Source organism: Halichondria panicea, chromosome 12 (assembly GCF_963675165.1).
Source record: "Halichondria panicea chromosome 12, odHalPani1.1, whole genome shotgun sequence".
NCBI lineage: Eukaryota > Metazoa > Porifera > Demospongiae > Suberitida > Halichondriidae > Halichondria > Halichondria panicea.
The window spans coordinates 4,823,959-4,839,609 of record NC_087388.1 but is presented as its reverse complement, the minus strand read 5'-3'; the positions used below and the strand labels follow the sequence as shown (position 1 = coordinate 4,839,609).

Sequence of the window (15,651 nt, the reverse complement as noted above, 5' to 3'; positions counted from 1 at the left end):
TATAATACGTAACTGCATGCAACATACCTGTTCCAAAATCTAAAATAGAAGCAGCAAGTTTAGTTTAACCTGAAATGTATGCTTAAATGCATGTCTTCTACATGAGGCAATGCATGTCTTCTACATGAGGCACTGAATGAGAACAAATTTGATTGGTCCACCTACAATGAGTGACATCATCTTGTTTCCCAGAAAATGTCTTAAATCTTTTTAGATCTACCTTCCATACTTTAGGGAGTTTTAAGACCGTGGAAAATTTATCCCCTAAAGATTTTTCTTGTATACAATACTTTTTATACTCACTGCATGCTTAAAAAGTACACATGAAGACAATTGATCATCAGCTTATACAAATATAAAGGGGCATCAGTGTTATAGCATTATTATAGTTGGTGAAATAATTTAAAAAAACTATAGGCGCATGCACATCCTATAGTATAATTTCTAATTTTATGTTATAGATATACCTTAATTATTAGAATTTAATCTTGGCAAGTGTAAGTTTATGTCCGTTTCTAAGAAAACATCGCGCTCATTGAAGGCTCCAACTCTACTTCTAAATGGTTATGTTCTGCAGCAGGTTTCTAACTACAAGTATTTAGGAATTACCATATCGGCTGACTTGAGCTGGCACACTCACATCAATACGATTTGTAATAAAACAAGGAAGTTGATAGGTCTCCTACATCGCAGGTTCTCTGAGAATTCTTCTCCAACAACACTGTTAAAGTTGTATACATCGTTCGTGAGACCACATCTGGAATACGCATCCTCTGTATGGAACCCATTTCACAAGTGTGAAATAAACAATTTAGAAAAAGTCCAGAGATTTGCTATGAGAGTCTGTCTGAAGAAATGGAATTTGAAAAGTGAAGAATTACTCACCTTGACCAGGCTTCCTTCTCTGCAGCTGAGGCGCCTTGCTGCGGTGCTTTGCCACCTTTTCAAAATACTACACAATCTAACTGACTTCCCAAACAACCCAGCAACCAAGAGAAATATGACGTACAGTAGTAGAACTGTTAACTGTTTTACTCTGGTCCCCTACCAATGTAGAACATCCTTTTACAAATTCTCATTTTTTCCGCATGCAATCACAATATGGAATAGTCTGGTTAGCCACAAGGACTTTACTTTAGTAGACTGTACTAGTATAAGTTCATTTAAGTCTCATCTGTATTCACATCTAGTTGACATGTTGTAACTATTAAAACGTATGTTATAGGACTCACTTCACCCTAGCTTTGTAGCTACCGTATAGCGCGAAATTTTCGAGGGGCTTAATTTTCGTGGATTTCGTGGGTTAGCAATCCTACACGAAAATTAAGTCCACGAAAATCGTTCTTTACCTGCTATAACGTGCAAGATTTAAAGGCGTGGCTTCCGGTAAGCAGTCATTCCGCGAACATTGTGCAACGAAATGGCTTTTATAGAGGCCAATCCACGAAATATAAGTGCCTCGAAAATTTCGCGCTATACGGTATTTGCAATTAATTGCTAAATCTTTCATAAAAAAAAAAAAAAAAAAAATTATTTCCGTAAACCCATAATTAATCATAGACTCGTACAGCAAAAATCTGAATGGGTTGCTGACTGCTGAGGCTAGTCCATTGGGACCTGCATTCACAAGGAAGGCATTCTTATACATATACAATAAATTTACCACACCATTATTTGCAATGCTGAGGCTAGTCCATTGGGACCTGCATTCACAAAGGCATTCTTGTAGATATACAATAAATTTACCACACCATTATTTGGCAATGCTGAGGCTAGTCCATTGGGACCTGCATTCACAAAGGCATTCTTGTAGATATACAATAAATTTACCACACCATTATTTGGCAAGGGACCATCCCGGGGACAGCCCCAGAAGGGAGCTGTGCATGTAGTGTGCTTACAGCATGTCCACATTAAGCCGCCTTACTCATGCAATTGTATGCTCAAATCCTTGCTCTGTATAAATAATACAATGAATACATGATCTCTAAGAAAAGCATCTGTGGCTACACTGAATGAGAAGGCTACCGATGCAAGAGTTCTATAAGCTTTCACATCCTGTAATATATGGATAGATAAAGACAGCTATATAGTGCAACCACAAAGCATTTAACAAATTAAGGGTAATGATATTACAGGGTTTTGCAAAATCCTTGCAACAGGGCTAAACAGACACTGCAATGACTTCCATATATGGAAGTCAACTGCTGACTATAATATTTTGTGTACATGTATTTTGTGTACATGCATGTATTGTATATGCAGCATACAGGAATATATGATTATCCCCCTCTGGCTCCAATCCCCCCCCCTCCCTAAAATTTGCATTCAGGTACTCAGTCGTAAGACTGAGTGTCCATAGCCGGCAGGGTATTGTTGACCTTTTTTTAAATGTTCTGGTGACTTTTTAAAATCCCCTCTAATTCAAAATCCTGTATGAAACCCTGGTATGTGTATAGTTATTTGAATTGAAAGATGTCCAGAGAGCATCAGCTCATAAGGTTGTAAGCATTCATAAGGTTGATAAACGAAATACCCTCCAAACAGTGGTATTGGCTGATATTGATAAGCGTGAAGACAGAAGGTCTTATAATTATTGTAACCAAATCTCCTCTGGCAATTTCTTTTGTCAGCTCCTGTCTCATCAACATTTCAGGATGACCATTGCATAATAATATTATTATAAGTCAGCAGTTGTATATGGAAGTCATTGCTGTGTCTGTTTAGCCCTGTTGCAAGAATTCTGCAAAACCCTGTATATATAGCAATGCAAATCACAAGACATGCAGTCCATAATAACATTTGCAATGTAAAAAATGCTACATTGGCTAGGAAAGCACCCAAAAAATATCGATTACGGGCACTGCCAGTCAAAACAGGATCACACGCTTCACAGTCCTCACTCTGTATTCGGACTCTGTGTTCTCCTTTGGGGCACCCTCATGCAGAGCAACTGTTTTGACAGTTCTCAGAAACAAAATATTAACTGAGCTAATACAGTTGATAAGAACTACTCCTGCATGACCTCCTTCTTCATGAAGAACGGTGTGTAGATGGGCGAGTAGCCATGACGATGGAGCACCCTCATAGCCAGCTGGATCAGAGCCTGATCCAACCAAAGCGAAAACAAGGGGAATGTATACTCTATCCAAGGCAACAAGCTAATACAAGCAATTGTGTCAGGCTAACCAATACATGAGGAAAGCACAAATTGTTTATAAGTAAACTATCAACTACGTTCATGTGCCAAATTAATTGTATATGTAGAGAAGAATAGAATCGTGCCCACAAGAAACTCAAAGCATATATATATGCATGGACAATAAGGAAAATAATATGACACTATAATTAATTTATAGCTACATATACAAGCCAGCAACAAGACATGTATCAACATGCACTATAAGAAAAACATTATTTTTATTGCTAAATTGCTTGTGCAAGTAGTACAAGCATCCACACATGTATCTATTGTTCATAGCACTATGCAGCACCCATATATAAACCAGCCCATAAAAGAATGTCATTGTTATGATCTGAGAATCTTTCATTATGCTGACTGTACAACTTACAACTCCGAGACAATATAACCTATGATATAACTCATCCCCATACAATGCACTATTATGCATGCACTTTATACACAGTGACTCTATATACAAGCTCTTTTGTTTTAACCTACGTACTACGTGTATAGACACACGCTTGCACTCAATTTAATTGCCATCCTTAACATACAGAATACAGTAGCAGCAATAACTAATTCACAAATCATATATAGACAGACAAACAGAACAGAGGCACATAAATTGTAAATGATTCATACAATAATTGACTGGTTAATACAAACCAACATCTCTTAATTGCTTTCTGATTATAACGTCTGTGACTGCATCAAACACAAATTGAATGTTCCCTGTATCTGTAGCGCATGTGAAGTGAGAGTATATTTCTTTCTTGGCTTTTTGGTGGTTCAGATCTTTGAACTTCACTCTGATGCAGTTCTTGCAGTCATCGTAAGTATTGGGACCTGCATGTGAAAAGAGGTTGGTGAGGTCATAGATTAGGGTCATACAATAAAATTGAAAGTATATAGGCCTTAATTACAAGAAAGCCTAGCTATAAGCTGCAATTAACAAGCCTTAGCTACAACATTGTAATGAGCCCTATCTGAGTTGGTACATTTTGTATATACATGTGAGCACAATCTAACCACTGGACCAAAATGTGTACACACAATAAGGGGGAGATAATAGCCATTAAAGAAAGACACACACGATAAGCTTTAACTATGAATTTCATTAAATGCCAGTGGTCTTCTGTAATTTAAAAATGCAAGACTTCTATAAACACAAAACTCTTGAAGAGTGGCTTAATTCACTGAGTGATAAAACTACCAAATAAGGAGTTACTAACACAGCAAGACAGAGCATGCAAACACATATCCTCATAGAATCACACACCTATGCACTCACCAGTGTATTCAGGGAAGGCCAGAGTGAGGGGTGATTTGACTATCTTCTCAACAAATAGATCCTTCTTTGTCATGGAAGAGAATAATAGACGTCTCTTCAAACCAGCGGTTGAGTCAAACAGTTTCATACTCTCAGTCATACAGTTCTGTAAACGGGGGAGAAGGAAAGGAGGGTACTAAGCTAAAAAAAGAATCCAGTATACCGACATGAACAAATAGGCGGTTATATACGCCCTTGGTTCAACTTAACCATGTTCCAACTCAACAAATGCAAACACATAGAAATAGTAATCAACTCAAATCTGGCAACCTCAAGACATTGCCACAGGTCCCAATATTTAGAAGTTCTAATCACCCCTATCACATAATCTACGCCAATCCACTCACATAAAGTTGAGATTTCTGTAGTCGAAGAAAGTCTCTACGATGCCAGTGGTTTTGACTCTCTTGTTCTGAGCACATACTGCTTCGACGGGATGTAGGTAGGGTTACCCAAGCGGTCCAACAAGCTCAGGTAGCTGAGGGGGAGAGGGGTATGGATTGAAACCTAGGATGGGCTAACCATACCATTACAGTTGATACTCTGTATGCAAAAATCCCTCACTATGTTTGAACAGAAAAAAATTCCTTTTTACGCCCCTTCAAAAGTGTCCTTAATGAAAGGTTCCACAATATACAGTAAATGTACGCATTGTACCCCTCCCTTCCCCCGAGACAGCTCTCTACAACATGTTCAGCAAAAAGCTGTTCACATGACTCACTACTGACTTCCCCCTCCCCTCCTAAAGAGACATGCATGACTCACTACTCACTGCCCCTGCCCCAAAGAGACATGACTCACTATTCAGTCGAGTCGTTGAGTTGATACTCTCTTGCTCTAGTGAAACATTTTTGCACTCCTGGGTCGTTCCACAGCTTCATCTGACCCACAAATTCAGTTGATATCGCCAGTTTGACTGCATGACCACAGTGAACACCTGTCGTGTGTCTTAAATCCTGTGTGTGTGTGTGTGTGGGGGGGCATGCAAACATAATTATTATAATATTACAGCATTTTTCACTATTAAATTCATTAGAACACACACATACGTTATATACCCGATTCTAGACAATTTATATTGTGTAGGGTATATAAGGAAGAGTTGTACAATAGATTCTGAAGAGTGGTAAACTCTAGTTCAATTGATGTACACACAAAGTCAACTATGCAGGCAGCATTAAATACAACTACGGTACTCCCATGCACCATGCAGGTGTGTTGCTAAAGACATAGTCACACAATATACAAATTCCTCATTAGGTGAGGCCATGTGGAATTACACCCACATGGAAAAAGCTATTCGATATTTCATTTTGTGTGTGAGGACTTTCGTCCATTCAAAAATTATGTTGTTATATCTCAGGAAAGACCAGATCTGAAAACCTGCAAATACAAATCCACAAATGTGATAATAATAATAATTATAGCATAATAATTATTATAGCCACTTCATTGCCGTTGATCTCAAAAGGAGGTGGTATTATTCTTTCGTTATTAATTGTGTAGCATTTGCAAAATTAATACAAGAATCGTATATATTCCGCAACCGTATATCAATTATGCATGGTAGTTAGTCTCTCTAGGTTGTTTTGTCTGCTATTGGCTGAGCTATCATCAACATCTATAGTCTTCTTAAAATGTTTGATGCAGCTTGCAATTATAATTTATTGGTCGCTGTGATTGTCTGCATGCATGATGTAGTTCCTGCTAACTTGAAGAACTCAGCTCGGACTCACTTTCTGTAATTATGCTTGTATAGCAGAGACTGTTAATTGTTACAGCTATATAAATAATTTTATATTCACTGTACAATCACATGCAGCTATAGTTGTTATTATAAGCTGTGCAAGAGACTGGAACATTATGTTAATCGTTTTGTGAATTAATAACACAGTGAAAATTAATAAAAATTATGTGCAAGTTGCTATAATAACATCTGTTCAAACAAAAACAATATTGCACTATATGCAGGAGTTGCTATACTAACATTAATAACCGTGCAAACTATTATACCTACGTATTAGCTACACAGTCGAAAAGTGTATAATTATATCTACCAAGTCTTATTTATGAACAGCTCAGAAGTATCAAGACAGCTCACACAGGCCGCCATACATCCCTCACTCGTCTCTTCGCCCTCTGTACCCTTCGAAAAAGTTCCAATGTAGTGCACCAAAGTGATGATTCGGTGAATAATCATCGCAGCAAATTGGATGAAAAGTAGCAGAGCATACAAGGAAAGAAAGACAAGCTCGAACGTCCTCACTCCAAATGGTTTGATATATACATTTATGTATCTCTACAAACTCAATAGTATAAAGAAGTAGTATCCACAAAATATTTACGACAAACAAAGCCGCAAGCGATGTGTTTCGTAAGGTAGAGAGGGATTCTTTAATTTTCGTCTCTTGTTGGTTGTTTGCTTTTCTAGCTTCTCCTTCTTGTTCACAAGATTCGATGTTCTTCTCTGCTTTGTGATCGTCTTGACTCTCTTTAGGTTTACCTGTATGATTATATATAGTGTTAATTTTGGAGCTACATTAATTGGAGCTACATTAATGTTAACACTGTATTAGTCATATACATGCACTTCTTTAATCAAACTGCGCATAATTATAGTCCTAACATGCACTCTTACTAGATCTTACTTTTGACAATCTCATCTTGTTCCACATCAGTGACACCTAAAATTAATAAAATTACATGTAAAACATGCATGGAATGACTGACACTCGGCACTCAAGCGCTTATTATGTTACTAAAATAATGTTGTATGAATGGCATGCAATCACTTTGGCTAGCTTTAGCTTCCGAATTAGAATCTGATACTGTAGATGGGGTTTCCTCATCTCTCGCATTCTGCTGTGATGGTTTACGAAGTATGTCAATGACACTTGCTTCCTTCCAGAACTCTACCTCCTCTTGATTTCTATGACTCTCCACAAGTTCAACTGCATGGAAAAATTCAAATTTAGAGCTTTACATTATCAGTATAAATTATACGAAAATGCTCCTATAATAGGGTCTTACTTGGAGTAAATTTCGAGCTGTTATCTGCTTTCTGATTGGAATCACCTACTACTGTGGTAGATAAAAACAACAAAACAACATGTGTCATTCAATTATCGTATATAGCGGGTTATGTTCGTATGGTAGACATTTTCGTATATTTTATATTGTAGAGCATCACTGCAATTATAGGTTCAACGTCACTATCATAAAATTGATCCTGAGCTATAGGAATATTTTGGGCAGTTCATACGAAAATTACCTGCTAGATTATACTTATATGAATACAGCGTGTATAACTATGTATATATATGTACTTTTAATTTTGTATGTACCTTTGTTAGCTTCCAAATTAGAGCACGTCCCTGATATACAGCAATTCACGTAACTCCAACCAACCTTTATGTAATCAATCAACCCTTTGTCTTTTTTGTCTCTCTCCTCTCATGTACCCCAGCTCTGGTTTTTCAAATTTGCAGCGCAGTAGATAGGAAGTAGAAAGTACCCTGTTGGCAATGCAATAAAAAATGTCAGGCCGTGGAGTATATTTGTCCATTCAGAGAAGTGGAAAAATGCTGTGAGTGCGAAGATTGTCGTGAAGAATGCCAAGTAGATCAAACTTACTGGCGGTAAATAGTGAGTGATACATTCTTCGTACTTTTGAGTATCGTTCATGACACTTGTGCAATTAAGAAGTGCTGGATTGTTTGGGTGGTAATGGGGTATGAGGTGAACCATTTCTTTGGCTAGACCAACCAATACGAGAATCATCAAGACAATAAAAACCAGCGTGAGTATTTTGGCTATATCGATTTGTGTTTTATCATCGGCAAACAGACAGATAAGTCCAAAAACAATGCCAAGAATTATCACAAACCCAATAAGTGCCTGGTTTGCAGTTTCAGACAACCCGTATGCCGATTTTAGTCCATTGGAAATCATAAACACTACAGTTGCTGGAGAAATTGCAGTTGATACAATGTTTAGAATTTGGTACAGAATGAAGAGAGCAGATATGTAATTGCTATGTTTTGTTATAACTGAGCGTTTTGAGATCAAGCTAGCTATGTTGGCAATAGTTGAAGGTATCCATCTTCTTCGCTGAGCGAAAAACTGAGCGAATGATTCAGGACAGGAAGTCTTAACCGACGATATAGCACAGTAAACAAGCCTGTAACCCTTCTCAATTAGCAATGTGCACAGCCATCGATCTTCTCCCATATTCCTCCTTAAAAATTCAATTCCATTCTCGGCCGGCTTGGAATATTCATCAAGTGCCTCTTTGAGAGCTGTGCACCTGAACAAACTGAAGCAGCCTGGGCAGCACAGCACACAGCCTAGAACATCTTCTGCTGATTTCTGAAGCCAGTGTCCGATAGCATAGTCAAATTGCTGATACCAGTAAAGAATCCCCGATCCTTTTGGGTGGGTTCGAGCACACACACAACCAACCGTTTTATTAGATTTCATTCTATCAATCAGACGATCAACAGATTGATAATCAAAGCTGACATCACCATCTGTTGTGAGGGTATAAGCATTTTCCATCGGCTTATCCTTTAGGTAGTGTTCGATTATGAGCTTCATGTACAGCACTTGGCTCCATCGTTTCTTGTCCCTCACCTTAGTGGGATCTTTGAGATGGACAATGAGCGGAATACCATTGAACCCTGGCTCCCATCTACAGCACCAACCGTATTTTGTCTCATATTTTGCATCTGCGCAGTCTTTTCCAGTTGTTTCCTTAATTAGTTCCAAAAGTTGGCTGGAGAATTTTGTCGTTTTTGTATTTTGGGCACCATTGTCGATTACAATATGGCATTCGTACTCATTACCATCAACCTTTCCTGCTGCAGTAAGTGCAAATCCCCTGACAGATTCCAGCAGTGTTTTCATTTCTTCAGCACTCTCCTGGTACATTGGTAAACATATATACATTTTCAGTTTGCTAAGTGTTAGGTTTAGTTGCTCTTTGAATCTTCATATTGAGAAAAAGATGTTGTTGGAAGAAAATGCTATCATAGTACGGCGTCATAAATATGTCCTTATCTAAAGCCATTACTTTACCTTTATATCTATAACAATGTACAATCAACACAAATGTGAAAGCAATCCAAACGAGAGAACCAAAAACCATGCCAATAATGTACCAAGGTTGAATTGTTGGGTCATGAATAACATCAATGTCGCTGTGTTCAGTGATATTCAAAAAGAAGAATGGGGCAGCTACCTTCATCGCAGCACTTCCATAGTATGCTGCAATAGATACTGGAGTAGAGAAAATCAAAGCAGCAAAAATACTCCTCCTCAGTGCCATTGCACTAGCAAACCACGCAATCCAGTATGCACCATAAGTGGTGAAGATTTGAATCAGAAACGGAGCAAGTGTTATACCCTGAAGATTTGTGCACTCTGAACACCAAGGATCTATTTTGTGGTGAGTCATGTTTCGGAATACCAAGTAAGCAAAAAACGGGTAGCATATCAAACGAACTGTTGCATTGATGAGACCTGCAAAATGTAAAATGCACGATTGTCATGATGTCACTGACGTGTTGCTTGTCATTGGTTTAGGCAATAATTATAGCCCACAAAAACCTATAATTTAAACTGTACACAAGATATGCCATGCATGCATGCATAATGGAAGCGCTATTGTACACAATTCTGCTAGTCTATACTGCATGTCGACTGTTGCAATAATTATTGTCACCTAATGAACTCTTAACAGTACCCATCGTATTTAAATACATAATTATAGACAAGGCATAGTATATTTTGATTATAGAAAAGCGCTCGATTCAGTGCCCCACAAGGAACTATTTTGGCTCATAGGTATAACTGCATGGCAACCTATTATGGTTCTGGTTCAAGTCTTATCTAAGTGGTCGTATCCACCTTAATAGTTTAACAACTTTTATTCATCATCCTTGCTTGCAGACTGTGATTTTTGGTGTACAACAAGGAAGTGTACTTGGACCTCTGCTTTTTCTCATCTATTGATTGACTTACCGACATGACTGTATAACTAAGCATATACCTTTTCGCTGAGCACTATAAGATATTATAACATGGACTCATTTGAATGCCAAAATCCCCTATAAATCCAACCCTGCACAAACACCACAAATTACGAGCCACCAAACTTCAACCAGTGACCCAACAAGAGATCTATAGGAATTGTTTTGGCAACTAAACTCTCATGGACCAGGAGCACATAAAGAGAAGGAGCATCTAACTACGGTAGCCCTGAGGTATACACCTACTCCATTTTTCATTTGCGGTTCATTTTGCAATTCAACTGCGCTTCTGCAGTTCGCTTTTGCAGTTCGCTTTTGCAGTTCGCTTTTGCAGTTTGCTTTTGCAGTTTGCTTTTGCAGTTGCTCAATCACAATAATCACGTGACAACATAAGGGCAAAATAAATGAAAAGTACATGTGTATACTGAAATGCTGATGGCAAGCCTGTAGAAACAGGTTACCATAAACATAATTAGCAATTCAATAAGAAACAGGCAAGAGAATATTATGCTGGCTATAGCTATAGCTGTGTGTCTAATATCTCCGCAGTCTGTGTTTGGTCTTCACGAGTAAAAGTATTTTATCAACAGATCTGGGGTATTTAATATCTGCATACATCCTACCCTATATAGGCTATACCGTTGAGTTGTTGTGTAGATTAATGTGCCATGATAAACGTTAAACACAGACAGACACAGCAGACTGAGACATAGCTAGCTAGCTATAGCTATACATAACTCTTGCTTGTTTCTTATTAAAGCACATATGATTGAGCAGAAGCCAGACAACTTCAAAAGCAGAAGCAAACTGCAAAAGAGAACTGCAAAAGCGAATTGCAGAAGTGAGCTGCAAAAGCCAACTGCAGAAGTCAACTGCAAAAGTGAATTGCAAAAGCGAACTGCAAAAGCGAATTGCAGAAGCACAGTTGAACTGCAAAATCAATGAATCGCAAAATGAACCGCAAATGAAAAATGGAGTAGGTGTGTACCTCAGGGCCACCGTATCTAACTCCCCTACAATTACTGTTGTCTAAATAATTATAGTAACAAGTACAAGCTGACAAAACCACAACAGCTAGAGCAACATTTCTCTGAATATCATTACAAGTACTGGTAATCATATTCACATATTTCACAACTACACAAGAAGATATTAATTTTGGTCAAACCCCTTAGACAACAGCTCTTCTACACAGTTAGATGCTCCTTCCCTTTATGTGCTCCTGATGGACCAACACATCTTCCAAACTCACTCCCTGTGCAGCACAAGCGCTGCTTCGCCCTCATTTGTATTTTATGGCCCCCCCTCCCACCATAAAACATAAATCATACCGTATAGCGCGACATTTTCAAGGGGCTTAATTTTCGTTGTGTTCGTGGGTTAGCAATCCTATACACGAAAATTAATTGTTTAGTTGTAATTATCTGCAATGTGTAAAAAGTATATATAAGGCATGGCTGCAGGTAAGCAATCAACCCACGAAAATTAGTCAACAAAAAGACTATTCAACGAAATTTAAGTGCCTCAAACATTTTGCACTATACGAGTTGCGCTATATATATAAACAGAAAAATGCATGGTGTAAATTAAAGTCGCTAGTGTGACCAGGGCTCGCTTTGCTCGTCAAATAATCTCGGTGACGTTTTTCTAGGAAATGCAGTAGAAGAATGTTAAGAGTGCGTAAAAATGTTGACACTCATGCACGGAAGCCACACCCACTTTTATTGCGAATGACAAGGTTTTTAAGGTATGGTCTCAATCATTAAGCATGCACAGGCCAAGTTATTTGCTTTTATTTATATCAAGGCTATATAGCTTTCAATCTGAATGCCTAGATATATAGTGCTGCTCTAGACTCGCTTGGCCAGTTCTACATCTGCTTATTTGAGAGTTGTGCCATTCTACCTGAATCTGGTAATAACCTAGCCTCGAATCCAGGCCGATTACCTGGTCTCGAGGCTAGTAATAACCTATCAGAGTGCAGAATCAATGTCATTTACATATTTCACCCACGTAGTTAATCTGGATTATGTTGTGTGGTTCGAATAACCACAAACATAACCCACGCATAAACCCACGCATGCACCTCAATATGACCATGTACGAACCACGTACATGATGATTTCATACTACTGATTAAAAGTCCACTGAAACAACTCTCACTTAGGCAAGCTAGCCACCAGTATCTTCCCTTGCGGATATATGGCTGGCCAGCCGGTCTAGTGCTGCTTACCATTTATGAAAGTTAAAGTAATAATTTAGCTTGAGGGGGGGTGCTTGAACACCCTGAGCCCCTACCTGAATACGACACTGTAGCTCTGCTATCATAGGGAAGAACATTGATTGTGAGGGAGAGCGAAGCGATGTTAGAATAATAATATTAATCTTGGCTAAGGTGTGTTCTAATACTTAATACTTGGTAACTCAATTGAATACAGAGTAACCGTTTAGGGTATAATAAGGTCATAATTATACCTAATACACTTACTTGATTTGTACATTTTCCTTGACTTCGAATCTTTTTGATGGATTTTGTCACCTTGTTGGAAAGTTAAAATGCATGCTAGTTGTGATATCCAGTTTGGAGCATTTCTTAACCAAAAAAGGGTAAAAAATATCATACCCAATAGCAAACTAAAAAATGCTTTCTGATATTTTTCTAGAAATGCCATTAAAGGTACTTGAACAAATAAAAAACATACCAAAAATGTCACACCAGCAAAGAGTTGATAACACCTAAAGCTCAATTTCTTCTGCTTACGTTCTTGATCATTAAGTTCGGAGTACTGTCCCCTTGAAAACCTTTTCTTTTTGCAGTTACAAATGTCCAGTATCACCTGCACAATACAAACTCCATTGAGCAAAAAAAGATTTAATCCAGGTGGAAGGACAGAGATTCCTAAGAAAATAACAGTACACATTACCCAGACTTCAATGATAGAGACCAGTGCACCCTGCATATAATTATGGTGTGTGAAAGTAAGCAAGTGTCATAAAAACGTCAGCTCAATAATAAAATTATGCCAAACACATGCATCAATCGTTATGTTTTGATACAGTAAATGATATATTTAACTTACAACAAAACCAGACACAATAGAAGGCCAAGGATTCTGCTGCGAAAGCACTCCATGCATGAATGACATAATAAAAGTGTGCAGATTTGGAATTATCAAAATGATAACAATGTACCAGAACACGGCTATAGCCTCGGCCTCATCTTCTGTATCCAATTGATTCAAACAGTCGTTATCCGTTGAGTTGTCGCTGCAGTTTATCCATGTGTGCAGTCTCAGTTGGTTGGTCAGATTCACCAGCGATATTTGGCTGAAAACGGTACAAATCAGCATAAGCAGAAATGGAACGGCCGAATAAGAGTATGAAAAGCATGTAACTTAGCAGACTGTAACTTTGCAGATTCCGAATCCTCGCTCTGTATATTTGCTGGCTGAATTATTACTTGTGGTGAATCTGAATTCACTCCGATATGATCACTAGTTCCGGATCCACCAGACATCACTTACAATTTTCAATACATGCATGCATGCATGAACTTGTATAGCAATGCCTGCTGCATGCATGCAGTGCAGCATTTATAGCAAGTAATTAGTAACTATATTCATTGCTTTGGGGGCCGGATCTGAAGTTTGTAATTACTTTATCACACCCTCATCATACACATGACTGCATGTCATTGGTAACAACAGGCCAAGTGGTGAAGTGCTCCCTATATATTACATGCCCCAAAAACATGAATGCACCAACCAACATAATAGTCTCCACCATTGAGAAAAACCAGGTCAAGTTGGCTCATGTCAAAGCACTGCAAATCACAAAAGCAAACTGTGCTCCAAAGTAGTTAATTAAGCCATACAAATAAAGACAAGAACAGGACTCTGAAAGGGGCAGAAAAACTTGTCACATGCAGATGTGCTTTTTCTCATGGCTTGATACTCCTTTTCTAATTCAAACTTGCAAAGTATTTCGCTAGCTCTCTCTTCTTCCTCAATAGAGTTCTTTTTCTTCTCCGATTTGAAGAACTTTCACAAAATCAATGCAAAGACCGATCAAAACTGTTTACCCAATGAAGAACGTTCCAAGACAACAAAAGAAGAGAAAATAGGTAGCAATTAGCATGTACCATAGATAGGAAGTACCCTGCCATTTCTGTTGTAATTTCAAAATTTGGAAAAAGACCCAGAAATCACGAGAGACATCACTAACAAGTGGAAATAGAACCCCTTTGCACGCCTGCGGTGTCTAGTAGCATTCATCAGCTGTTTCTTTTCAACTATGTTGGCAGCATTTTACGGAATGGGTTTTCAAATGGCAGACAAGCGATTGACAGCAATTGTTGATGGCTTTTTTCCCCTGCCAATATATAGAACTGACCACAGTGCAATATGCCATATATTGGCACTGCATTCCACAAAGGAAGGCATGCATCCTCATAAGTGTCTGATACAATAACTTTACACACCATTATCTGGCATGTAAGGGACCTTCCCCGGGCAGCCCCAGGAGGGGGGCTTGCAGTGTGGTTAATACAGCACGTCCATAACAACAGCATTATTATATTAATATCCCATATCAGTTGGTTTTTGTCCTCAGTATGATAATAATGTTGATTTGTATAATGCTCACATAATAATGACGTGCTGCAAACTTTTTGTTATCAGGCAGATTTGGTTAACACTCTGTGTTCGATTTTCTACACAATCTGATCATCCACATGCAATAGTCATACATCTATATCTACACATGCACGTTCAGTTTCTGAGTTGTTTGTTGAATTATTAGTTTTACAAAAATACATGTGTTATAGCCTATAATTATTATAATGATGTGGGAATGCTCGACATGCAAATACACACGAATGCTGGAGCTATATATAATTTAACTATGCTGCTAACTATAATTATGCTAGCCATGTATGGCTTTGAGGCTGTGTGCTGTGCACTCCATTTTACCTTACACATTTCAAACTGAAAGCCCAAATTACTCAAGGCATGCATCCTCATAAGTGTCCGATACAATAACTATTATCTGGCATGCAAGGGACCTTCCCCGGGATAGCCCCAGGAGGGAGACTTGCAGCGGTGTGGTTA

The 15,651-nt window shown here is 38.3% G+C and overlaps 1 protein-coding gene and 1 pseudogene across 2 annotated transcripts; both read right to left on the bottom strand.

The window, feature by feature from the left end:
* Positions 1 to 3,810: 3,810 nt before the first annotated feature.
* LOC135345495 (guanine nucleotide-binding protein G(i) subunit alpha-like) lies at positions 3,811 to 7,632 on the bottom strand (annotated as a pseudogene).
* On the bottom strand, positions 6,493 to 15,031 carry LOC135345258 (chitin synthase chs-2-like). Of its 2 annotated transcripts, none has more exons than XM_064542670.1 (7): positions 13,624 to 15,031; positions 13,032 to 13,497; positions 7,859 to 10,034; positions 7,545 to 7,595; positions 7,307 to 7,465; positions 7,153 to 7,198; positions 6,493 to 7,017 (listed from the first exon to the last, which is right to left on the bottom strand). In XM_064542670.1, exon 3 carries the CDS (start codon positions 9,459 to 9,461, stop codon positions 7,968 to 7,970), a length of 1,494 nt encoding a protein of 497 aa, XP_064398740.1. In that variant the 5' UTR covers positions 9,462 to 10,034; positions 13,032 to 13,497; positions 13,624 to 15,031; the 3' UTR covers positions 6,493 to 7,017; positions 7,153 to 7,198; positions 7,307 to 7,465; positions 7,545 to 7,595; positions 7,859 to 7,967. The 2 variants fall into 2 exon arrangements, with proteins under 2 accessions (XP_064398740.1, XP_064398739.1); XM_064542669.1 differs by having other exon boundaries at positions 7,163 to 7,198.
* Between the last annotated feature and the right edge of the window lie 620 nt (positions 15,032 to 15,651).